The 27,638-nt window shown below is 40.3% G+C and overlaps 1 protein-coding gene across 2 annotated transcripts; it reads left to right on the plus strand.

Moving 5' to 3' along the window:
- The first annotated feature begins 5,722 nt into the window (after positions 1-5,722).
- On the plus strand, positions 5,723-25,889 carry LOC144019454 (uncharacterized). 2 transcript variants are annotated; one of them, XM_077522538.1, is made up of 4 exons: positions 5,723-6,021; positions 11,088-11,375; positions 12,176-12,301; positions 24,312-25,889. In XM_077522538.1, the coding sequence occupies exons 1-4, from the start codon at positions 5,844-5,846 to the stop codon at positions 25,037-25,039; spliced, it is 1,320 nt and encodes a 439-aa protein (XP_077378664.1). In that variant the 5' UTR covers positions 5,723-5,843; the 3' UTR covers positions 25,040-25,889. The 2 variants fall into 2 exon arrangements, with proteins under 2 accessions (XP_077378664.1, XP_077378663.1); XM_077522537.1 differs by lacking the exon at positions 24,312-25,889 and adding an exon at positions 20,350-21,510.
- Positions 25,890-27,638: the final 1,749 nt, after the last annotated feature.

The raw sequence follows: 27,638 nt of genomic DNA on the forward strand, positions 1-27,638 counted from the left end.
TGCGCGCGTTTCCTCCCCGCCGACATGAGCGTGACTATCTGGTGGCGCATGTGTCACGTCGGCGTGCGGCGAAGCCCCTTTCAACTTCCTCTCTGATAGGGACAACTTGCCAGCAGCCTTTTCCCTGCACAACTTTCTTTCATGACGTTGGCCCAGCACGTAGGAGGGCTTGCCTTGGCTTATTTTGCAGCCAGTAAGATGCCCACTTTGACACCAACCTGCAGGAGCGGGCATCGACCGATGGGGAATGCCAATCCTGGCGCGCTGTAGGCTTAGTTACGCTCATTAGGTATGCCTGCACAATGATAGACAGCCGGAGCACCAATTGGGCTTTTGCAAAGTTAATTAAAGCACATTTTGACGATGGCGTATTTGGGCCAGGTTGAATATTTTTGGTTTTTGAGGGCAGGGGCAATATGCCGAGAAAAAAAACTCAAAAGTTTACGAGTTTAGAAAGTAAACTTGTAAATTTGTGAGAAAAAAAATCATAAATTTACAAGTTTAGAAAATGGCAAACTTGCGACTTTCTAAAGTGGCAAATTTGTGAGTTTATAAAGAGGCAGATTTGCGAGAAAAAAAACTCAGAAACTTACAAGAAATACATGTAGCAAATTTGAGACTTTCTAAAGTGGCAGATTTGTGAGAAAAAAACCTCTGAAGCTTACGAGAAATACACAAATTTGCGACTTTCTAAAGTGGCAAATTTGCGAGAAAATTTTTTGTACATTTCTGAGTTTATAAAGTGGCAGATGTGCGAGAAAAAACTTGTAAATTTGCGAGTTTAGAAAGTCACAAATTTGCGACTTTCTAAAGGGACAAATTTGTGAGTTTATAAGGTGGCAGATTTGCGAGAAAAAAACTCAGAAACTTACGAGAAATTCACGTAGCAAATTTGCCACTTTCTAAAGTGGCAAATTTACGAGAAAAGAACTTGTAAATTTGTGAGTTTATTTTGAAAATCTGCGATTGGCTGGCAACCAGTCCAGGGTGTCCCCCGCCTACTGCCCAAAGCCAGCTGAGATAGGCCCCAGCACCCCGCACGACCCTTGTGAGGAATAAGCGGTCAAGAAAATGGATGGATGGATGGATGATGTAAATAATTATAGTTGTGTGAGTCATTACAGTTGCTACTAAAAATGGAAAAGGGTCAAGTTGACCCGCTTAATAGTCAAGGAGGAGTAGACACTGGCTCAAGAGTTTTGCACTTAGCAAATTAGCGGGTTCCATCTATGCACTGGCATCCAGTGAACCCACTTGCAAACATGATTCTCAGGAACATTACTCATTAATCATGTTCCTGGGTGAATTTGACCCAAAAAGTGTCAGAAATAGAAAAAAACAATTCCAGAAACATGGAAGCCTACTTGAGACTCATTATAATTGCTACTTTATTCAGTTAGAAATCTTAACAATGGGTCAATCTGACCCACAACATAACAGGAGGGTTAAAAATATGCTAAAACATAAGATGGATTTTATGATCGTAAAAGATCTCAAATCTGAAAATAAAAGATTTGTTTTCTTAAATAAAATAATTTATGGGCTGATGACAACAATGGAGTGTTGAGGTTTTGGTCAGGACTCTCCAAACTGTCAACTCTCAATAGCAGATGCATCATGGGACATTGGGAACATGGTCAAGTTGATCTTAAATGTCATTGGAAAAAGAATAAAAACAATAAATCTTTATGGGAGTATTTCACCAGATATAAGAGTATTTACTGTCTGTAGGTGACTTTAGGAATATTTGTTAAGGAGTATTTAGGAAACTTTAAGGGAGTATTCCCTACATTTGCATTCATTTGCATAGTACATTTACATATATTTACATTCATTTAGGATTGTGTGTGTCTAGGATTATTAGCTTACGTTTAGGGAGTATTTAGCAAAAGTAGATAAATGTGAATTTAGGTCACTTTCAGGGAATGTTTCCGTTGATTTGTGAGTAATTTTCCCATCTCTGCAGTACAGGCTAATTTCACTAAGTATACTATTACTGATCCTTGTGGTATTTTGATAAGTCACAAATGTTATTAATTAAATCATCTGTGAAGGCTTTTTTTTATATAGTGAGACAAAACAACAAAAAAAGTCTTTCCCTTCAACGATATCAAAGTGTGTGCCACAGAATTCTCTCACTTTTTGATGTCTTTTGTCGCCGCCAGAAAGCCAGTGAGAAGAAAAAAGGGGCAAAAAAAAAAAGCCAATCAGTCGGCTGCATACGATTCAGAACCCGAGTGTGAAATTGCTTTGTTGAAGGATAGGATATTTGCTGGTGGACATTTCTCTTTTTTTTTTTTTTTTTTTTTTGCGAACGGTGGCTCCTGGAGAGTCTCATCTTTACAATTTTGGATGCTGCAACTGTGCGAAAAAAATAAAAAAAAAGCGTGCTGGACTGACACACCACGCGGCAGCTTAATTGGATTCTTTGTTGTTGTTGACGACGATGATGATGATGATGATGATGACGATGATGATGGTAATGATGCGACCGAGCAATAGAATGCGAAGCTCCATTTATGAGTTTGCGAGAGTAGTTAAGCGGAAAATGGAAGTAATAGACTCGAATGAGGACAACCACACTTTTAGTGTTTTAATTGTCTTAACATAGCAGAAAAAGTCAGGAAATTGCGCGTTTGTTGTGTTATTTCCTGGTTGCAATGCTTCTCTACAATTCGTCTTAAAGTGTCGGAAAGCGTCCTCATTACCCTTTTACTGCAAATCAATGAATATATGGAGCTGGAAACAAAATATGTACGTTCATTGCAAAGACGTTTGATTCACATTGTCGTAATATTAACTTGCGTTTATTAATTAAACTTCAGTAACTGTCAAATGTTAAACCTTTATTTGTACTATTCCTGTCTGGCTCATTTGAATGAAATTTTATTTTTGATTTGTAAAGTTTTTATATATTGAAAGGAAATTGTTACATTTATTCTTAACAAAATTTTACGATTAAATAAACAATGGTGAACATTTACTTCCAGCCAAATGAATTAATTAATTGTGGGAAGCATTCCCACATATGTTATTGTGTTTTTTGTTCTCCACACTTTTTTGCCACCTAACAACTCCCACATAATACTTCCAATTTACATTGTTCAAATGTCAACTAGCTTCAAAAATTCATGCTTCCTTGGATATATATCATCTGATTCCACATTACTTCCAGTATTTGCACAATTTAACGTTTAATATCAACTTTTCCCCATTCATTTTCAATGGGACAGTCATTGAACTTTTTCTAAATATCACTTTCCACTCCCACTTCCATATATATAACTTATCATCATTACCAGGTGTCTGTTACTGCTCGGTAGTGATGTGCTTCTTGGGTCGAATCCCTGAAGCGTGTGCCGAGTAATGTAGATGAGTGGTTCATGAACGGCGTGTCAGTGTGTGTGTTGATGACGTACGTGGTGACGTTTGAAGCCCCACGAAGCAGGTGTACCACGTGACTGATTCAGGAAATGATTCGCTAGGTTTGAGTGTAGTTCGAAATGAAAGCGGCAAAGAAACGCTATGGGTTCCCCTTCACTTTTTCTGTTTTCCGGTCCCTTATTGCGCTACTTTTTTTTCTTTTGGCATTCGATTTGACGAGCTTATTTTTGCGATGGAACCAGCAAGAAAGAGATTTTCCCATGTTTGGGACTGTAGCACTTTGAGCAGATCTCACCTTAGAAGGTAATGCACTGTAATTACGGTACTATTTTAACAGATTCCAATAATAAAATAAAATAAAATGTGACAACACATAAAATTCACATTTTTCTGTTCACAGTTGAAAGTCCCCTTCAGTACTGGGAATCACAGAAATATACGCGTCCAATTCTATACAAACTTGCTATCTCATATCGATGCACCCTGCTTCATCAGTACCATGTGAAAGAGTTTTTTTTTCCAAAGCAGGTGAAATTCTCTGCAAAAACAAACAAACCGCCTGAGTCCAAAAACTTCGGAAAAAATATTGTTTTTAAATAAAAATGAATAAGCACTTTATTTACCTCCTTATTTCACATTTTCACTTGTTGCATAAGCACAAACATAGACAAAGTAACAGAACAATTCATGTTAAAACACTCTTCAAATATATATTCTTTTGTATTTAGAGCATGATTTACACCCCACCATTTTATTGCATGCACCAAGCATGTTATACATTTTTCTGTCCACATGATGGCGTAGTCGAGGAAATGAATCATCTTGAAGCCCCTACGTGTGTGTGAAGCATTTCACTGCAGGGCTTCATTGCTTTACGGGGCTTCATTTTGCCATCACTACTGCTCGGTGGCACAGTTGGTAAAGTGCATTGTCCAGTAACCAGGAGGTTATAATTTCACAATTTATCTTTCAATGTGCTTTCAGCATTCCCAAATTAAAAAAAAAAAAAGTATCGAAAATTGGTACCGTTGAGTACCGGTCTCGATTCGCAAGTACCGAGTATTGGAAAAGTACCGGTTCAAATGTGAAAGGTAGCCATGCCTAGCCCTGTTTCTCAAATTTGGACTTTTTTTTTTTTTTTTTTTTTTGCATCATCTCCACACTCGATCATCAAACAAATGTAAATATAACTCAACTCAACTTTATTTATAAAATACTTTACAACAAGCATTGCTGTATACAAAGTGCTGTACATGGCAATGAGTACACAACTTTTTCTGCATACAAGTAAATACATGTTACATCAGTAAATTAATAACAAGTAGACGAGTGAATAAATAAATACATAGATAGATAAATAAATAGAATATACATCACATTTTATTTACCGTGGCTATAATAAACTTGATTTGACTTGACTCCTTCCAACATTTTGTTGGATATTCTAAAATATATTTATAAAATATTTTCTCAGCCCCTCCATGTATCGGTATATACACATGAGAAGAAAAACTTAAGATTGTCGAGCGTTTGATGTCCCAGACTGGGAAGGGGCAAAATCGGACCGCAAAATTTGGTTTTATGGTGTTGCTTCCGTTCTGAAAATAGGGTTCGAATCCCAAAGGGCTGACAAAACGTGTTTACCACCCAAAATCGACATGCGTTTATGTCTGATTGTCTCTCTTTCTGACTCACTAACTGTCAGTCAGTCAGTCAGTGTTGGCGATATCAGATTCTCACGCGGCCCTACCCTGACATCTGCTGGTTGTTCGCTACACTGCAGTGGACTCGTGACGTCAGTGACCCAGACTGAAAACGCTTGCCTCAACTGCTTTTCCGTTCGAAAGTTGCTTCATTTTCATATTATTATTATTTATTTATTTTATTTTTTATTTTTTTGCTCAGTTAAACACCCTCTTCTTCTATTTCGTGTCTGTGAACATCAAGAATGAGCCCATATGATACCGCTGTACACCGGTCAGCAGTATGGAGGACCAAAACTGCCAAAATTCAAAATAAATAAATGCCTGAATAAATAAATAAATCATTAAATAAAACTAAATAAATACATGACTAATTAAATAAATAAATGCCTAAAGGTGAAAATAAAAACGGAGATAAAATATCATTAAAAAATTAAATACAAATGTATTATTTTTAGTTTCACTTTATTTATTTATTTATTTAGTCATTTATTTATTTATTTATAGATTTTGGTAGTTTTGATCCTCCATACAGCAGAATACGCGGTCCTCAATACCGTCGCAAGATGGCCGACTTGTGACGCGTAGTTTATGGTCGGCCTAAAAAAAAGGGGGGAGAAAAAGTGACACCACCGAAGAAGGAAAAGGCGGAAGTTAGCATCGCTTCAAAAACAAACGCCCGACCAGCCGAGTGTGAATTAGAAAGACAAAGAAAAAAAACACAATACAAAACCTAACAAAAAAAAACACATCAAAATGTTGAAAGATTTTGTGAGGGAGCGACTTATGGCGGCCGCCGACGAAATCTTCGAAGTGTTTGAACGGACGATCGCGTCGTACGAGGAGCAACTTTGTCGAGCGAGAGAGGAGAGCGAGCGACACCGACGAAACCTGGAAGCTTTTTGCAACCCATCACATGTCACACACCAACAAGGTTTGTGCTATTTATTTTTGCTTCAACTTGATGATTTGACTCATTCCAAACGTTCAAATATGCGTTCGCTTATAACTGCTTGCTACAGACAATGCAGGTAAGCCTACGGGTGCTAAATTTCAAATATAAACTCATTTACACGGGGCCAACATGATACTATATACCAGTATTGTTTCCCCGTCATAAACACAAACAAATGACTACTACTGTATTATTTAAAATGGATTAACAGCAACAGACAATAATGGTGATAATTATTTCTAATACTAAAGTAATTGCAGCCACTACTCAACTCAACTCAACTCAAGTTTATTTATATAGCGCTTTAAAACAGCCTGAACTGTCACAAAGCGCTTTACAGAAGACACACAAAAAACACAGCATAAAACATTAACACCAGTACAATCCAATCACAACAAATCAATATTCTTCCATCCCTACATACGCTTTGATGTTTGAAGCAGTTTTTTAGATGAAAGAGGACAGAATCAGTCTCCTTTCAGCAGTTGATCAGAGACGCCAAGTAAACATCCGACGTCCATTGGACCTCCAGATTATGTCCGTATCGCGTCCGCCGGTCGTGGACCTTATTTCTACGTCCATATGACCGCCAAAATAGGTTGACTTTTGACGTGTAACCATGGCCTAATATGGACGTTGATATGACGTCCCATTCTCACCATGTTTTTACTTTGCACAAGGACCAAAAAAATAAAATAAATAAAAAGTATCATATACGCTGCATTATTTGTGTTTTTATTTTTATTTTTTAGTTAATTGAAAAAATACACGAATTTGTATTTTATTGGGTTTTTTTTTTTTTTTTTTTTTTTTTTTTTGGTAACTCAAAACTTTACGTTTCGACGCATATGTTGGAAATTCATGCTATCGTGCGTGTGGTGCATATACAGTACACAGCTCAGCTCACCATCAAGGTGGGGCGGTGGGCTAGGCAGCACTGCACTTGCCGTGCCTAGTCTGCCGGAAATAAGAAGACGAAGAAGAAGACTCGCGCATGTGTATTCAGGAACAGACAGGAGGTGGTCCTGCTGAGCGGCTCAAGGTAAGTTTGTCCTTTTATTTTCTTATCGCCACATTTATACTTTTCGCTTCTTGTTCGTTCCCACTGTTTATATGTTTGGTCAAGTAGTTATTCACCTCTTCATATGTTCTCCTTTTCAGATGTATGCTAAAGCAGTGTGGGAGGCGGAGGGCACGGTGCCATTCATCTGGACCGAACTATCCGATGGCCACGTAGCAAGCACACATATTGTCATGGTTCGGTGGGGTTGTTTGTTTTTTTGTATTTTGTGTGTTCATGTTCTCATTTGTCTGGTTAGTATTTTTGATATGTTCTTGTCTTGTCATGCGCAACTATGTCCACCTGTCTTGCCTGCCTCGTGTGTTGACCAATCAATGTGTCTCACCCAGCTGTGTCTTGTTGCGTCAATCAGTGTGAGTGTGTAAGTATTAGAGATCGACCGATAATCGGTCGGGCCGATAATCGGGGCCGATATTTGACATATTGGTACATATCGGTATCGGTCTGTTTTATTAATCTGACGGCCGATATGAGCGATCCATTTAAAACTCCGTCTTTTCGCTTCGAATGCAGCCCAGAGCGTCTCTGTCTGTTATGGAGTCCAACTCCAGCAATGTAACGCCCATAGCAGCATTTGATTGGTTAGCCGTGCAAGAGCCAGAACCAATCAGTAGTGTATGCCTGTATCACAGTAGCCGGTCACACACGCACCCACGTACACAACGCGACAGACACATGCTTCGAAGGTAAGTTAAAAGAGAAGAGACTCCGCCGATCGTTTCACCATGATAAGCTAAACACATTGAATTATGTTGTGTATTAAATGCACTATATGAATGGAGCTGCATTGCCTTGCATTGAATCCCCGCTAGCTAACAGTGGTGTGTTCAGCTTAGCATGTAGGCTAACACCCAGTAGCTAATTCGCTACTTGAACTACTCGGGGAGGGAATCACACACATTTTCACTTAATTAAGTAAATAATGTTTGTTAGAAAGGTTCCAAATATTAACAGTTGTCATTATTATATTGTCTAGTTCCATGTTAAGAGTAGAGTAACGTCATTATATTTACCTCTCGTGACGCACACATTGCATTCTGGGTCACGTCCATTACTTGTTGCATAGCGGTTATTATGCAGTGAGATGCCACAATGACACTAAATAGCGTTTAGTTACTTTATATTGTGTTTATTTGTCGCACTGGTTTGCCATTGTGTGCCTTAAGCTTCGACGTCGATTTGATTGACAGCTCGTTGTGCACCTCGTTAAAGTCCGCTCCGTAACAAATTAAGTGTCTCAAACACCGTTTAACTACACGAACGTGTCCTCTTCCGTATGTTTGGCATTAGTAGAGAAGTGCACTAAAGTATAGTGTGCTTATTTGCTCGTTTTGTCTCTCTTTTCACGTCATGTCTGCCGTCATTTGGGACATTATCCTCTCAATGGATGCCACTAATATGTAACATCTACGGCCGTACACGGCTGCAATTAATGTTCAGTGATGTAATTTCGTTACGTGCATCATACTTTGAATAATGAGCTCATGTTTGGTGTGTTGTATAACTTTCTCGTGTGTTAGTAACTATATGTGGACAGCTAAGATAGTGCTTGTTAATGTGAATTAGCAATGTTGCAGCCCAGTTATTACTTAGACAAGTACATCTGTGCCATTAAGTGATACAGTACAGTACAGTAGTGAGAGAATAGTGTGCCCATATACACACACGTGTCTATAAGTGTAAAACACATTAAACAGCAGAAACTGGCAGCGGTCCACCGCAACAATGTCTGTTTAACCAAGTTATTCTTACTATTATTATAACCAAGTTATTTTACTCAACCCTTTTTCTGCGTTGATTGGGGCATCCTAAGTGGCAGTAAACTACATGATGAAGTGTCTTTTGACAGTTCTCTTGTAGAGAGGAGTAGCATGATATTGCTGTTCTCGATTTAAGATCCTCAGCTTATCAAAACTGTATATGGTAACAATAACAATAATCATAATAAGGTCTACAAGAACTGTATGGTGTTCAGGGATGAATAGTTTTTCTCATGGAATTTTTTTATTTATTTTTGCTGTAGTAATAAGTAATGCCACAGCTGATGCACATTTTGAATGACAGGGTTCCTCCTATTACTTCAAAATATAAAAATATAACATTTATAGAATAAAACTACAAGTATCCCAAATGCTATAAAAGGTAATGTCACATTGGCCCCCACATTTAACTCCCCCCGCCACCAACGTCTTATTGCAGATAGAAGGATGTAAAATGAAAAGTGTAGTGTGAGAATCCATTGTAAAGAACGGTTAGGGTTTGCATTATTCAAAAATTTGGTGCCAACATTTTAACTTTTACTGCAAATGAATATCGGCTTCAAATATCGGTTATCTGCCTCCTTGACTACCGATAATCGGAATCGGTATCGGCCCTGAAAAAAGCATATCGGTCGATCTCTAGTAAGTATTATTTTTGTTCAGTTTGTGACACAAAAATGCTATGTCCCTGTCATGGTTCCTTTGTTCCTGCTATTCAGTTGAATTATTCCTTCGTAGTTGTTAGCTCGTGTTTTGGATTTTGTTTTTTGTTTTCTAGTTCGTGGAGTATCTTTTTGGTTTTGGCTGAAGCACATGTGCCTTCTTGTACTCGAGACCTCAACCATGACACGTGTGACTTTAAAACAATAAACCTATTTTAACAAACTGGATTGTTTTTATTTCTTCATTGAGCATTTCATGCATGATTTCACACCACTATTTGTCATTTTAAATCATGAATATATATATATATATATATATATATATATATATATACATACAGGACTGTCTCAGAAAATTAGAATATTGTGATAAAGTCCATTATTTTCTGTAATGCAATTAAATAAGCAAAAATGCCATTTATTCTGGATTCATTACAAATCAACTGAAATATTTAATTAAACTAATATCCTATTTCAAGATGTTAGAATATTTCCCAGACCAAGTAAAAAAAAAAAAAAGCCATAATCAGCAATATTAAAATAAAAGGCTTGCAATATTTCAGTTGATTTGTAATGAATCAGAATGTATGGCATTGTTGCTTATTTAATTGCATTACAGAAAATTGACTGTCACAATATTCTAATTTTCTGAGACAGAAATATCATTTTGGTCTATATAAAGTACCAAAAGGACGTCCACGTGACCTATTTTGAACCCGATTTCAACTTTGAATAGACGTTTTATATATGTCACTAATCTACGTTGAACTGACGTTGACGAAATTACGCAATCTGAATTTAACGTCTTTTCTACGTATGCCCATTACGTAGAAACGACGTTTCTACGTCGGCTTGCTCATTGGGATGCATGATCTCAACATGCACGTCACACACGTTTGCTACTAGCTAAGTTTAAGCTGCTTATAAGCTAGCTCATAAACAAGCAGTCGCTGCGTTCGCGATGAGCACCATACACACAAAAAGAATGGTCCAATTGTCCAGTCCCATCCAAACTGCCTCTCCTCCAAGCGCCGAACCTCCATCCAGTCCACGACCCTAATTAACTGTTGATATGCTGAAATCAGAGGATTTGAACCATTTTAAATAAAAATGGCTCCAATCGATTACTCGGTTATTAAAATATTTGTCGATTAATCGATTAATTTTGACTACTCTATTTCTTTTAGTAAATGTTAAATATTGCAATAATATCTATTGCTATACTCAGCAACTATATCGCATAGCGCATGATTTTCCAATATTGTGCTACCCTAATATATAAACAATATCATGACATACCATTAACTGAATTGTTGAAGGCTAATAATTGTAATACCATTATACAATTACAATAGGCAACAGATTGTCATTTCTGTTATTATTTTTTATTCCAATTTTAGTTACTGTCATAAACAAAAATAACTGTGTTGTACTGTACACCGAAGCACGCATTTCATATTAACAACAAGCATACACATTCTTGCTACTCGCACGTTTATATATATATGAATGTGGACATACGAATGTGTTTGTTTGTGGCAGAGCTGCCTTGCATAAAGCAGAAAGAAGAGGATCCGGAGCCCCGCCTCTTCTTGAAAGAGGAAGAGGAGGAGGCCAACATCAGCGAGTTTCAACCGCCGGCTGAAGACGACGATGAAGACGAAGCACCCGGGTGGTCGCCACTTCATGCTTGCAATCCAGGCGGAGACCACCAGGCGGACGGCCTCTTGGCGCCGCTCTCGGATGGCTACGACGCCAAAGAACTTTGGATGGATCACTCCGAAGATGAAGACAAACGGGAATTGGAGTTGACCTGTCACGAAAGACCAGGTAGAAGGCACAAACCCGTTGCACAAAAATCCCAACAAGCGTTGACATTTGCAAAACGGCAGGAGCCGTAACACCCTCCCTCAAAAAGATCGACCAATAATCGGCCTGGCTGATTATCGGCGCCGATATTGGGCTTTTTGGTGAATATCTTTTAAAAAGTCTGACCTGCCGATCCCGATTTTTGCTGATATCGATTTTTTTTTTCTCACAACAAGCAGCGTATACCTTCAGTGTTCCAATCTTGTTTTATTGGAAAACATTGAACGTTATCGGCGAAATAATACAAACGGGTTGTTTTAACTGCACATGAAGTAGTTTTCTCAACCTCTGAGGAATGAGATGAGTTTGGTGGAAAAAATCGGTTGATTTATACGGGATCGGACGATCACCGATCTTCCAAAATTAAGGAAATCGGGGCCGATAAATCGGCCGGGCTGATCGATCAGTGCAACCCGAGCACTATTGCGGTGCGCAATATTTAAAAAAAATACACCATGGGAGGGACACCATCTTCTGGTGCTTTTCTATTGGCTGCTGTTAGATGACGTCACTTCTGTGTGACACATTTTCAAACGTCCGTATTCCAGTTAATATCCAAATAAATCAACTTAAAACATTATTTAAAATCATCCCCAATGGCTCATGCATTCAATTAATTACCAAAGAAGTTTATTTTCTGGTCCTGGATTCCCAAATGTTGGTAGACTCCACCCATGTGTGGACTTGGACCACTTTTGTTCAAACTGCTTTTTTCCCCCCATTTTTCTAACTACAATTTCATTTTATTTTTTCTCTTGCAGGCAAACAAGAAGATGCTGACTGTGGTGGAAGCTCCGAAACGAAAGATGATGACAATACTTCGGTTGTGGATCCAAGCGCAAGCGCTACAGGCAACGCGGAACGCAGCGCGAGTGACGAAAATGAAGGTGAACGGAACACAAAAAAAAAAATCCAGAACGTGCAAAGACAGGGTACGAAATGTTATCAAACCTATTGAAGCCTCGCGTGACCCCACTTTCTACGACGTGAGGTGACATCACGAACGTGCCCGCATATAACGTGCCGGTATATAACTTAAAAACAATTGCCGTCATTTATACGCAAATTTTCGTGGACCAGCCCTAATTTACGGAGCTCAACTGTCATCATATTGTTCCGAAAAATAACACGAATGCAAATGGACCGCGGCAAAACTTTGCCGGTATACGTCCCAGACGTGTTAAATCGACCTGCTTTCCATATATATATTCTTTCCAGGATGCATTGTGTGGCACAGTTAATGACGTTATAAGGACATTAATCCTTGTCATATCACTTTGTGTAATTTGTGTCATATTTAACATGATTATGTCGGTCTATGATTTAAAATAATAATAATAACTAGAGCTCCGAGTAGCTATAAAGGGCCCTCGCAGCTGTTGATTTTATTGTCCTGAGAGGCGATCAAAAAAAATGAAACGAAATAAAAAAGTACATATGTTTGGATCGGTCTGATGCCAGCGAACATTTTGAGTGGTGGAAAGTAAAAGAATATTCATAAATGACTTAGTTATCACACTTAGAATGTGTTTACAAATTATGTAAAAATACTGTAAGTGTTTTTTTTTTTTTTTTATATGGCTCAAAGGCTAGGTGGCGCTGCATATATAACTGAATTTTGTCATAGAGATACCTTCAGGCCTTGACTATGAACATACATGTCGAGTTTGGGATTATTTGGAGGATGTACCGGGGAGTTATTAAGCATATAATTTTTCATTGCGAAACGTGTTTACAATTTTTGTACAAATACTGTAAGTGTGGTATTTTGGAGAGCCCACGGGTCAAATTCGGCCCCTATAAATTCTGCTACTCAAATAACAAAGACCTTTTTTTTTTTTTTTTTTTTTTTCTTTTTTTACAAATTTAACTTCAAAAGTCCAGAATGCCACTTCTGACCCCTGCATGGGGCCATCTAGTGGATGAATATTTCACTTACATGAGCCAGAGTGGTGGCAACAAGATGGCTGGCAACATGCTGTTTTGTTGAGCTGGAAATCAATCCAAACAAAACCAGCAAACCATCATCATATGGTAAAATTATGTTGTTGTTTTTTTGTTAATCTATTTCATATCATGTTGCAGTATGTTTTACATATATATATATATATATATATATATATATATATATATATATATATATATTAGGGGTGTGAATTGCCTAGTACCTGACGATTCGATTCGTATCACGATTCACAGGTCACGATTCGATTCGATACCGATTAATCCCGATACGAATGGTCACGATTCGATACCGATTAATCCCGATACGAATGTATAAGTCGATTGTTGCGATTTTTTTCCATTCAAATTTAGAAAATACTATCAGTAAATTTGTACATGTACACTGTAAGATTAGTATGAATATATTTATCTAAAACTTGAGGCTTATAACCGTGAGCCACTGTACACAAACAGTTTGCAATCTGTTTCACATTTGAACAGCATTAAAATAAAAATATTAAGGCTTAATGTGCCGTTCATATAACATTCTTCCATGCTCAAGGTGTGAATCCTAAAAAAAAAAAAAAAAAAAAAAAAAAAAAAAAAAAAAAAAATCGATTCTGCCGATTATTGAATCGATTCGAGAATCGCGCGATGTAGTATCGCGATATATCGCCGAATCGATTTTTTTTAACACCCCTAATATATATATATATATATATATATATATATATATATATATATATATATATATATATATATATTCTGATAAATTAGCAACTCTGAGCTAGTTCAAAAAACAATGGGTCAAAAATGACACTTTGGGTGTATGGGGTAAAAAATGTCAGCCACATTCGTTCTGGTGACTTTGTCACAGAGAATGGTGACAGTCTTGTATTTGCCTAAAGACTTGAAATTAGTTCATTTGTGTAATATATTTTACGAAGTTAAAGTCTAATGTCTTGTTCACAAGTGAGCGCAGGAAGGAGCGGGAGATCGACAGGCGGTGTTGCGGACTCTGTATCGGTCCGTCGTGGTGAAGAAAGAGCTGAGCCAAAAGGCGAAGCTCTCGATTTACCGGTCGATCTACGTTCCAACCGATGGTCACGAGCTGTGGGTCGTGACCGCAAGAACGAGATCCCGGATACAAGCGGCCGAAATTAGTTTCCTCCGCAGGGTGTCGGGCTCTCTCTTAGAGATAGGGTGAGAAGCTCGGTCATCCGGGAGGGACTCAGAGTCGAGCCGATGCTCGTCCACGTTGAGAGGAGCCAGCTGAGGTGGCTCGGGCATCTGGTTCGGATGCCTCCTGGACGCCTCCCTGGAGAGGTGTTCCGGGCATGTCCCACCGGCGGGAGGCCCCGGGGACGACCCAGGACACGCTGGAGAGATGATGTCTATCGGCTGGCCTGGGAACGCCTTGGGATCCCGCCGGAGGAGCTGGTTGAAGTGGCTGGGGAGAGTGAAGTCTGGGTTTCCCTCCTAAAGCTGCTGCCCCCGAGACCCGACCTCGGATAAGTGGTAGTAAATGGATGGATGGATAAGTTAAAGGTACAGGGACTAATAATTACCTATATCTTTTCAGGGAGTATGGCCAGTTGCTCTTTACGAAAGGGAAAGCAACAGAGAAAGTACACTGTAAGACAAGTATTGGAACAACTTGAAGCTGATGATAGTGACTTTGGCACCGAATTGGACAGCGATAGTGATTCTGATGAATCGTTTCAACTGCATGAAAGTGAGGGTGGTGAATCTTCTGCCCAAGACAGTGACTCGTCCAGTGATGAAGATTTGCAATTTCCAGAGACTGCAAACCCACAGTTAGACCCTCATTGTGCCACAAAAACTTACAGGTGGCGAAAGAAAGTCTTTGAGTTACCTGACGTGAGTTTTCAAGGACAAGTTAAGTCATACCAGGATGCTACAACAGACAGGTTTACTTTTGCCGCTTTGTTTCCCTTGATATGTTGGAAAATATTGTAGAACATACCAATCAGCACAGTGTTCAAAAACACGGGAAATGTGTAAACACTTCAGTCAAGGAGATAGAACAAGTTCTTGGAATGTACCTCAGGATGGGATTAGTTCAAATGTCTGGAGTACGACAGTACTGGGAAAGTGAAGTTCGTTATGGGCCTGTGGCAGACAAAATGAGTCGCAACCGATTCAACCAGCTACTCTCTGTCATCCACTTTGTAGACAATGAAATGGCCAATGAAGAAGTAAAAAAGGATCGACTTTGGAAACTGAGAACATTTTTGGATTCTTTTCGGAGACAATGTCTCACAATTGCACCTCGACAAAAACAATCCATTGATGAGATGATGGTGCCGTACAAAGGTAAATTTGGTGGCACAAGGCAATATATCAAAGGAAAGTCACATCCCTGGGGATTCATCGTGTGGGCGCGCTGTTGTATCACTGGCCTCCTGCACGACTTTGACATATATCAAGGAAAAGGTGGTGGCAATGGACAAAAAGGGCCAAAAAACAGTCAGTTGGGAGTTGGTGGAGACATTGTAGTGAAGTTGTGCGAATCGCTTGCAGAGAAAGTAAATTTCCTGATTTTTGCTGACAATTTTTTCACTTCCATGCCCCTCATTGAGTAATTATTGGCAAAGGGAATCTACTACACAGGAACTGTGAGGAAAAACCGTATGTCCAAGTGCAACCTGATACCTGACAAAGACCTGTCCAAGAAAGGCCGTGGATCCTACGATTATCAATTGGAGTCCAACACCAACACAGTTTGTTTGAAATGGCAAGACATGAAAGCAGTCAGTTTGATATCAACATATGCTGGACCAGAACCTTTGAGAAAAGCTAGGCGCTGGGACAAGTCCAAAAAAAAAAAAAGAAAGAGTACACCTACATAGATCAACCGAACATCATCAAAGAGTACAACGCTTCCATGGGAGGTGTTGACATGCTGGATGCGCATCTTGCACGCTGTAAATTTCCCATCAGGGCCCGTCGCTGGTATATGATACTTTTCTGGCACTTCATGTCTGTTGCGGTGATCAATGCATGGCTCCTTTACCAGCGTGATTGTGAGGCACAGGGAATCACTGGATCTAAATTTCTCAAGCTTCGCAAGTTTCAGGGTTTGGTTGCTCAAGGTTTGGTTGAAGTTGGAACAGCAAGAAAGAAGGGTAGGCCCTCAACTCCTAGCTCCTGCTCCCCCTCATCCCCGCCACCACCAAGATTTGTTCGAGTTTATCAGAGTGCTGATGTCCGTTTTGACCAAATCGGCCATTGGCCTGTCAAGGAGGAAAATCGCCGTCGATATGCTGTGTGCGAAGACCTCAAGACTGAAATGCACTGTGAAAAATGTGCAGTACCTCTCTGCATTCACAAAAAAATAAAAATAAATTGTTTCAAACACTATCACAATGTCTAGTGTGAGTTCTGACAGATTTTTGGATAAGAAAGACCAATGGTGTTGTTTTTTGTTGTTTTTTTCCAGCAGTGATTTTGTCCCTGTGTTCTTGTTTCCATTGGCCAAAGTGTTTTTGTACAGTCAAAATCCAGTTCTAAAATGCAACAAATAAATATATATATATATATATATATATATATATATATATATATATATATATATATATATATATATATATATATATATATATATATATTGTTCAATGTAGCTGTGTATTTGATTGATTATTTTGTTGAATTCTAAATAGTTTACTGACAGTTTTTGTTACTCAGATTTTTCGAAATTATACCCCGAAATCCCAAAGGGTCAAATTTCGCCCTAATCCTAAATTAGGGAATAAAGGGTTAAAATTTAAAAAAAACATATTTTGGTGTTCAGTCATTTAATTTATAATTCATAATTTTCCAAAGAAGAAAAGAGGTCTTGGGTGCCCTCATACACCTAAAAATGTCCGAAGATCTTGTTTAAACGTACAACTGGGGCTGCTTAATAAAAAATTTCTAGGGGGCGCTATTGAGTCATTTTTGTAAAAATAGCACAATCCACGATAAAATATTGCTCATTTTGCCAGGCCAGATGTGTGTGCCAAGTCTCGTATGTTTCTGTGCCAGTTTAGGCCCTCAAAACTGGCGTTGTTTTCTTGGCGAACAGCGCTTAGCCACGCCCACAGCGATTTGCGAAAACTGACACACTTCGTGTTGTGACATCATGAAGGCCGAAACCCTCATCTGAGAAACTATAACGTAGGTCCAGTTAACCTGGTTGGAGAAAAACTTTGAAGAAAAATCGTAAGAAAAAAAATTGCCAGTAGGTGGCGCTATGAGTAAGATGAAATAGAAGTTCGTAGATGTCTTCAGGGCTGGACTCTCATCAAATGTGTGAAATTTTGAGAAGATTGGACCATCTGGGTCAAGTTAAAGCAGCTTTTACTGTCATGAAAAAATCTTCAGACTTTGCGGCGCCGTAGCGGCCACGCCCTTTGGCGAAAAGTTACAATATTCGGTGTGGGGCATGATCAACATCTTAAGGCTTTTCTGACCAATTTTCAACCGGATCCCTTCAACAAGCTTGGCACAGTAGCTAAAAACGTAAAGTAGGACATTTATTGTCACCACTAGGTGGCGCTATATGGCTAACAGAATTTTATCGTATAGATGTTTTCAGGCCGTGACTATTAAGTTGCATGAGAAGTTTGGGATTTTCTGGAGCTTGTACATGGTAGTTATTAAGCATTTTCACTTTCTGGACAAATAAAATTTTAAAGGCAATTTGTGATGCCCCGCCCCCGTCATATAGTATTTCGAAAAGTCAAGATTTTTTGCCCAGTTGTTGTCTCAGGTCTTGAGATGATAAATGCCAAGTTTGAAGTCAATTGGATGAAAATTGTTTGCAAAGGGGGAAAAAGCATGACCGCAGTGAATGTGCCAAAATGGGCCAAAATTGGACATTCAAAAATTCATAGCTCACTTCCTGTACATTTTAGCTACATGCTCCCAATTGACTTTTTTTTTTTTGTGTGTCCCGGGGTGCTACACGTGCCTGCCAATTTTCGTAGCTCTTGGTCAAACGTGCCGGGATTTGTTTTTATTTTTCTATGCTCGGGGACGCTAAAGGGTTGCGTTGTTTTGACAACTTCATAATATCAAATTTTTCGCCAGGCCTGAAGAGTGTGCAAAGTTTGGTGAGTTTTCGTAAATGTTTAGGTCCTCAAAAATGCGATCGTTTGCGGAAAATAAAGAAGAAGAAGAATTTTTACAAAAACATTAGGGCCCTAATGACGATAATAATAATTAAACAAACCGTAACTTTGAGTTGTGTGTGAAATAATGACATCCAGGACGATTCCCCCGTACAAGTTGCATTGCTCATCTGAGGACTGCTTGTGAACGTATAAAATTATTATGTTTAGATTGTGGACAGCTGATTAATTAATCAGACTTTACAATTTTTTTTTTTTTTTTTTTTTTTTTTTTTTTTTTTTTTTTTTTTTTTATACTTTACAAAATCATCTCGTGGGCGGGATTAAACCCCTTTGCGGGCCTGATCCGGCCCGCGGGCTGTATGTTTGACACCCCTGTTCTAGATGAATCTAAACAGTCTATTAAGCGAGATGCCTACTGCGCCCAAATCTACTAGTTGTGTCCAAGAATGATATCTCTGGTGCCAAATTGACTAGTATAGACTCGGGGTGTACCGATCAATCGGCCGGCCGATTTCCTTAATTTTGGAAGATCGGGGATTGGCCGATCCCTTAGAAATAAACCGATCTTTTCCACCCATCTTATCTCCCTCCTCAGAGGTCTGAAAAAGTCCTCTTCTGCTGAGATGATTAATATGATTTTTGTTTTTATTTGAGAGAACTACATGTGCAGTTAAAAAAAAAAACAACATTTGTATTATTTCGCCGATATTGTTCAATGTTTTCCAACAAAACAAGACTGGAACACTGAAGGAATATGCTGCTTGTAATGAAAAAAATCACAATCATATCTGGTTGTCTTACATCTTGGATAGTTGTCGGGAGTACATTTTTATGGCTTTTGTGTGTGTGTGTGTGTGTGCGCGTCTGTTGGGCACAACCAACACTCGCTAAACCTCAGTTCTTTCAATTATTATATCCTTCCCACTTATAAACCCCTTTCCTTCATTCAGAAAATACCCTACAGATGAATTTTCATACATGTCACAGCTGCACGAAAATGAAAAAAAAAAGAAAAACCAGGCGGTAAGCAAGACAAGTCTGTACAACAGTGGCAACGCCATTTTAGCATTATCCCTCGTTATTCATTATTGTCGCCCGGCAGTCGGAGTAGTGCCAAACGCAAAACCAAAAAAATGCATAATAATAAAGACAATCACTTACCTCGTGGGGACGGCGGTGGCCGGCAAGGGCAGGATTGTCATCTAGAAGCACGGATTGCAGGCCCCCCAACAAAATGTTTACTACATATGGAGTAAACAAAGTCAAACAAACAGTCGATGCTAACTTCCTGTTAGCATTTGTTAACTTCCTGTTAGCGCTACGCTAGCGATGTTTTAAAAACAAAGCATATTTTGTATTCAAATATACAGTGGATGTTATTTTTAACGTGTCTATAGTTTGACAGTTAACTCCAACTGTGGTGTCATTAAAAATCTGAAAGGACGCTTGAGGACAACAGAATAACATACGCTACACACTTGCCAGTTGCTAATGCTACACAACCAAATGGTGCATTTAGGGTGGTACGGTCACACCGTTGGAAATTTCGGTTTTCTTCTATAGCGTTTTAAGGGGAAAGTAATTGGCCGATGTTTAAAGGCCAATAATCGATTATAATCGGCGGCCGATTAATCGGTTGGGCCCTATGATGAAATACTCACTGTTGTGTGTACAATTCATTGTACACCAAACTGGATGGTTGAAAATTCCACAAAGATGGTGACTGCTTGTCACGTTGCCAACCAATGGCCACTACTCGGCCAATTCTCAAATTGTCTCCTTTAACACTAAGAAGGCCTTGTAAAAGCGTCCGGTAACGAGCGCGAGTGTAAATATTGAACTTTCCATTTCAGCGTCACCGCGCAAGTGCAAAAAGAGAAAGCGTCATCCCCACGAACGGCTGAGGAGTCAAATGAAAGAGGCCCGAAACCAGGGCAAGGCCTACGTGAACACCAGGGGCATCCCCATTCCCAAGAAAAACCTCGTGGCCCTCCCCCGCCACTCGTGCCGACACAAATGCACCCAACGCGTCTCGGAAGAAGAGCGGCGAGCGATCTTCCGGAAGTTCTGGGACCTGGGCAATATTGATTTGCAGAACGCTTTCATCTGCGCTTCCGTCAAGCTGGTCAACATCCAACGCCGACGACCGCCGCCGCCGCGAGCGGAGCAGGACGCGGCGGACGAACCCAAAAACCGGATTTACTCTCGCAAGTACAGCTTGACCACCGGCCCGAGCGGCCACGTGGAGGTGTGCAAGACTTTCTTTCTGGCCACGCTCTGCGTTTCCAACGGAAGACTTGATCGAGCGCTCCAAAAACACGTCGGGAGAGGCCGAGGTCTCCGGTCCCCCGACGGCGGGGGCAAGCACGACAATCGCAAGAGGCTCAGCGACGAGTCCCTGCGGGCCATCAAAGACCACATCGGCTCGTTTCTCGAGTGCGAGAGCGGCCACGCGCGGCGGCGGCGCGAGGACCTCCGGCCGGGCTCGACCGTCGCGCAAATGCATCGTCTTTACGTGGAACAATGCAGGGCGAGTGGGAGAGAACCGGAGAAGGAATGGGTCTATCGGAGGATCTTCGTCACGGAGTTTCAGGACCCCGGCAAAGATGCCGGGTGCAGACTCGCTCGTATGGATTCCGCACCGACCGAGCGGGACGAGATCTGAGGCAGGCCACTTTCCCGGAGGCGTGGCTTATGGACGTTCTGCATGGACCGAGTGGGCTGGGCCCCTTGGAAGACTCTCTACATAGACAACCCCGATACACATATATATATTAGGGGTGTCAGAATTAGTGTGTTTCCATTCTGTAACGATATGGAACGTGCATTGAATGGCGGCATATTGGCCCTGTAAATCGCTTTGTGCTTAAAAAGACTTGTTGTCCCCTGGGGAGGCAGTTCCAACACAACAGCGATTGTCCCCGTACTTCCTACTTCCTGTATTCCTAAATTGTTGTTGTTGTTGTTGATCCCGGAGGCTGGGTAAAGGTCGGGTTATAAAAAGTTTAAAGTTTCTGATGTTTTCTGGCGTCTTCCTTGCTAAATTAACCAGACACGACAGGACAGGATTTCAAGCTCCTCTCCTTTTATTCAACTTCTCGAACGAGGCTCGCTCGGTTCCACCGCTCTCTCTTTTACGCTCATGACGTGTGCAGTATACAAAACACTTCAGCATGTAAAACTAAAATACACTACCGAAATGAATAATTCTCAAAATTAATATTATTCAATTGCAAGTATATAAAAGTACACATAAACAACGTGTTACATTGCTTTTTTCCATGACCGGGCGGGTGTCAGATGACTACTAATGCGCAAAAAAGTGTTTCCACTACACTTTTGCGAAATACTTCTATTTTGATACATCTCAAAAACCACCTCATGAGAGCACAAAAACATTGTGATTTTGTTTTTTTGTTTTTTTTTAATGGCAAATCCAGTGTTTCCATGACCAGCTTGAATTTACGAAACATGCCTTTTGCGCAAAACTGAGGGGAATGGAAACGCACCAAATTTTGAGTTAATTAAAAAATAAAAAAATAAAGTTCTGGCTGACACTTGGGTAAACTACAAGTCAAACTTTTGCGCTGTGGAACCTAACTAAACGAATAGTATAGCGGTTGATGTGCTTGATCTGTAAGCAGCAAGTGACTGGTTCGAGTCCAGTTCAGGTTTGTTTTTTTTTGTTTTCCTCCTTCTTCTTTCCTCTCCTCCCATCCTCCGCCACGATTTCTTGCGGCGGCAAGGAGCTGTTTCGTTTCAAAAGTTTCTTGAAGAATTGGCTCACGTCAAGTTGCGTGGCGTACTCGTCGGAGTGCTCAAACGCAAAGCTCCAACCAGCAGACTACAGTCGGCTCGCCGGGGAGAGGGGGCGTGGCAATCAAACGGGGAGAGGCGGGGTTTTACTGAACCGGGTGTTTGACTTCCGCGTGACAAAAATAATGCTGCAAAACACCTAATATTTAATAAAAAAAAAAAAAAAAGACATTGCCACGGTGTCAAAGGTAAATTTGAATCATTATATGCCAAAAGTGAACTGTTGGAAAGGCTTAAAGGGATACTTGACTCACTGAACAATTTTCAGCAGTGAAAAGTTCATATTTTGTCCATAGTGAATCTGATAACGTCATTATTTTTTTGATGTACAATTAATACCTTTAAAAAGTAAGTTTTCTACTTGCTGTCGACTGATGATGACATCATCACCTGTGCCGAGGAAACCCAGAAAACAGGTGAGCCATGATTGGTCGGTACCTACTTCCTCGGCACAGGTGACGAGCAAGTTGAAAAATTACTTTTACATGAAAAATAATGAAGATACCACATTCATTATCGACAAAATATGGACTTTTGATGCTGAAAATGGCTCAATGAGTCAAGTATCCCTTTAAAATACCGTGGTGTAATCCCTTTCAAAGATATCTCACCTTTAACATGAAGTAACGTGTAAAATTCTGCACATTTTTAAAATGGTAAAATACAACTTTGACCCCAGTCTCCATAAATGCATTCTTATGACATTTGAATTCATTTGGACCAAATGTTGCTCTGACTTTTTTTGTTTTTTGTTTTTTTGCTATGTCTGTTTTTGTATGTCAGATGTTTTTTCCTCCATCTTTGTACTCTGTAATTGTTTTAAAAAATGTTTTATAAATTAGTGCCTGACTGCTGCAATTTTCTGAGGCTGACCCGGTTCCCTTTTTTTTTTTTAATCTGACGATCATTTTATAAAACATTCATAATGCATAAAATTATTTCCCCCAATTCCTTTTCAATGGGGTGTCACGCACGAACCTTCGCTGTTCAGATTTACTTTGCTTTGCATGACGAGTCCATAGTATGACCTTATCAACAAATTTCACGAAGTATACAAGGTTATAGATATATGTGTCAATAATAAAGCCGTTCTTACTTGTTTACAACTATATGGTTAGATTATGTAATTGGGTTGGAAAAATAGCAATCACAATTAGGGATGCACGATAATGCTTTTTTTCAACCGATACCGACAAACCAATAATTTAGAGGTGCCGATGTCGATAACTGATAAGTACGTAAGCCGATAATGTGTTTGCAAAATTAACTTGAATACAAATATGCTTTCGAGTCCTACTATAAGTCTAACAAATACATTGAAACATTGTATAAACTTTGCACAATGTTTCAATGTATGTAAAGCACCATGAAGCTGAATTTTATTGATATGAGTCACAACAGATGGACCAACGTGGCATGTCTATAATTATTGCTGGATTTCTTCATTATCTGGTTTATATATTTGAAATCAAATTTCCGATAATGATCAGCAGATTTCTCTATTATCTGATTTATCTGTTTGGCGTCAAATAGGTCGATAATTGCCGATAATTATCGCAATTCTTTATTTGTGATTTCAAAACTTTGTATTTATTCAACTACTAAAGCTGCTCTTCATAGCGTCATGCCCATTCATGCCTGCACAGTTGAACATTAATATTTTTCTCAAGTACAAATTATGTTGTAAATATTGCGTGAAATTCACGGCTCTTGCATTTTTATTACTCATTTTCATGCTCAGCATTATATATTTTTATCTTGTGTTATTTTCACAAGTCTTGGGCCTTACTTGGCTAACCTGGGACCTCGAGATTGTATTTTGTGCCAGGTCATGTGAAAATGTGTATAAAAAAAATAACAATAAATAATAATAATAATAAATCCTTGCATGTTTCCATCCTTGCATTTTGAGAAAATAAATTCTTTGAAAATAAATCAAGTTGAGTAAAAGTCAACCAAAGCTGTGAATTGAAATGTTTTCTTGCTCACGTCCCCTCAGAAGGCGATCCCCAGACGGGGCAGGAGGACCCCCGGCCCCCCCACGTCAAAGAGGAAGCGCGGGAGCCCGACCCCAGCGAGCCACCTCTGACCGCGGTGGTCGTGACGACCGAAGACGACCGGGACGAGCCGGCGGCGGCCAAAGAATGTCACGCGTGCTCCGTTTGCGGCAAAAGCTTCTCTCACAAGTGCAACATGGTCGCGCACGCGAAAACGCACAGCGGAGAGAAACGCTTCCGCTGCGCCGTTTGCGGGAAACGCTTCTTCCAAAAGTCGCACATGGTCTCACACGGCAGGACGCACACGGGGGAGAAACCCTTCCGCTGCTCGCTGTGCGGCAAAGGCTTCTCACAGAAGGTGCACTTGGAGGCGCACGCGACGACGCACACGGGGGAGAAACCGTTCGCTTGCTCCGTATGCGGCCAGCGCTTCGCGCTCAAGTCCCGCATGGTGTCGCACGCGCGGGTACACACCCAGGAGAAATCCTCGGCGTGCTCCGTGTGCGGGAAGCGGTTCCCCCACAGCGTGCACTTGGAGCTGCACATGAGAACGCACACCGGGGAGAAACCCTTTGCTTGCTCCCTGTGCGGCAAACGCTTCACGTGCAAGGGCAACTTGAACGTGCACATGCGCACGCACACGGGAGAAAAACCTTTCGGCTGCTCACTTTGTGACAAACGCTTCCCGTACGGGAACAGTTTAAAGGCGCACATGAACTCGCACCGCTGAGAGGACGAAGTTGTCGCCTGCCCCATTCGCGGCCTGGCGTGAGCCTTTGACGTTGTTTCTTTCAAAGCCAAAATGATGATACCAGGTTGACTAGCATGAACCTTATTTATTTCTTAGGTCGTGCTGTGCTGCAATTGCACATAATTCTATCTCTCTCTCTCTCTGCTTACATGACATGCATTTTTCACATTTACAGAAAACGCAAAAACTTTATCCTCTGCAATCATGAAGTAGCCTACAACCAAATGACATTATTTGTGTGTGTGTTTTTTTGCGCAGTTGATAAAACATGATGGGAAAACATGATTTTAATGTGTGCAACCAACATCCAGATGTTTTTTTTTTTATATATATATTTCCATCGGAGAACCCCCATGTTGTTTGATCCAACTGCAGTGTTTGTGGGGGTGAAACCCGATTAAAGCAGTTTGGTTAAAGTTGCTGCTCGTCTGTGCAGATGTGGCGGAGGGGAATGTAAATTTCTGTGGGAAAGTTGTAAAATAGGTTTCCTGTTATTGAAAACTCTTGGCCCATAATTATTCATTTATAGTTTTAACTCTTCATTTATGTCCGAGATCAATCCGCAAACACTTGTCAAGCCCATCTGCACGCTCAGTTAATTTTATTACAATTATTTTTTGTTGTCAAACAGAAGGTGAAAGCAACAAGCCTTGTGGTTTGTGACTTGTTTTTCAATGCTGCACATTACGAGGCACCTGCAGCATGCAGAGCTCGAACCCAATAGTACATATTTGGGCTGGAAAAATAGCAATCACAATTATTTGATTGTTTGATATGACATTGTTTTTGTCAAGTAAAAATTATGTTGTAATTAATTTGTGAAATTCAAGCCTCTTGCATTTTCATTTCAAATTTCCATTCTAAGCATTAGCCTTTTCTTTTATATATTTTTATCTTGCGTTATTTTCACAAGTCTTGGGACTTACTGGGCTAACCCAGGCCCTCGAGATTGTATTTCATGCCATGTCATGTGGAAATGTGTAAGACCAAAAAAATAAAAATAAAAAAAGCTGTGAATTGAAAAGTTTTCTTGCTCACATCCCTCAGAAGACAATTCCCAGAGGGGACAGGAGGAGCCCCAATCCCCCCACGTCAAAGAAGAAGCGCGGGAGCCGGACGCCAGCGCGCCACCTCTGACCGGTCTGACCGAAGACGACCGCCGGCGGAGAAACCGTTCGCTTGCTCCGTTTGTGGCCAGCGCTTCGCGCTCAAGTCCCGCATGGTGTCGCACGCGCGGGTATACACCCAGGAGAAATCCTCGGCGTGCTCCGTGTGCGGGAAGCGGTCCCCCCAGCAGCGTGCACTTGTCGCTGCACATGAGAACGCACACCGGGGAGAAACCCTTTGCTTGCTCCATGTGCGGCAAACGCTTCACGTGCAAGGGCAACTTGAACGTGTACATGCGCACGCACACGGGAGAAAAACCTTTCGGCTGCTCGCTTTGCGGCATACGGGAACAGTTGAAAGGCGCGCATGAACACCCATGCTGAGAGGACCACTTTATAGCCCGCCTCGTTCGCCGCATGACGTTCGCTCAAAAAGAGAACGCTGACTGCGCACGTGCGCTACCTTCGTTTGCGCCGCTTTTGCCAAGTTGAACTCACTGGTGGCCGTTTTGCGGAACAGGAACGAAGCAGCAAAATCCGTCCGTTTTCGTCCATCTCAGCGGGAGGCCATTTTGCTACTTTGCTGCAGTGACGCCTGAAAATGACGTCATTTCCAGCCATGACGTCAAAATGGCCGCCCCCCAAATAAATTAGTGAAGGACTTGAGCAGTCGCATTGATGGTGTAAAGTATTGAAAAATAAAGAATAGCAGAATATTGATGTTTCCATAATAAAGTATGGCAAAATATTGTTTCCATAAAATTCGTGTATATGCACTCGCAGCAGGCAGGTGGTTGTTCCAATTAATGCTAAATAAACACCATTGCAGAATCACATATCTCAAACTCAAGTTCCAGATATGTACAATCCCGTTACATATATCCATAATTGACTAGGGATGTCACGATAAGGTCAATACCGTGATATTAAAACTGCCACAATATCGTCTTATCTAATTTATTGATATTGACATGATGTTTTTCCAAATTAAAAGTGTAGTGTGAGTTTTGTTCCCCTTCCTCAAGCCATCTTGTTCTGGACCTAACAAATGCTCCTTTAGCTTTTTGATAATACAGTTCGTCTAATTTAGTTTGCAGAGTAGAAAGCTCCAATTTTTCTTCCTCTGTTAAAATATCTATGGCTTTTGTAGACAAGCAGGTGATTCTTGAAACTAAATTTAATTCTGCAATTCTTTTATATCTAGCTAAATCACTACAAAATTTCCTGAAAAATTAGTTCAAATTTCAAAAGTTCCCTGTTGGCACAAAATTGTTTTTCTTTCTTAGCTTTAGACAAAAAGTAAGAAATTAGAGTCATTACCTCCTTTTTCACAACCTCATTCGATAGCAATGAGCTATTAAGCTTCCAATATGCTGAACAAACAGCACCAAGTTGAGAAGATGATAGATTTATTTGAATGTATATGGCCCTATGAACTGTGAGAGGGGTAGGATGTATGTTCACCTCGATAT

Source organism: Festucalex cinctus, chromosome 5, assembly GCF_051991245.1.
Source record: "Festucalex cinctus isolate MCC-2025b chromosome 5, RoL_Fcin_1.0, whole genome shotgun sequence".
Lineage (NCBI taxonomy): Eukaryota > Metazoa > Chordata > Actinopteri > Syngnathiformes > Syngnathidae > Festucalex > Festucalex cinctus.

Coding starts and splice junctions, on each gene's coding strand:
- LOC144019454 (XM_077522537.1), top strand. CDS start 5,844: ATGTTGAAAGATTTTGTGAGGGAGCGACTTATGGCGGCCGCCGACGAA. Junction 6,022..11,087: donor ACATGTCACACACCAACAAG/GTTTGTGCTATT, acceptor TGTTTGTGGCAG/AGCTGCCTTGCATAAAGCAG. Junction 11,376..12,175: donor GACCTGTCACGAAAGACCAG/GTAGAAGGCACA, acceptor TTTCTCTTGCAG/GCAAACAAGAAGATGCTGAC.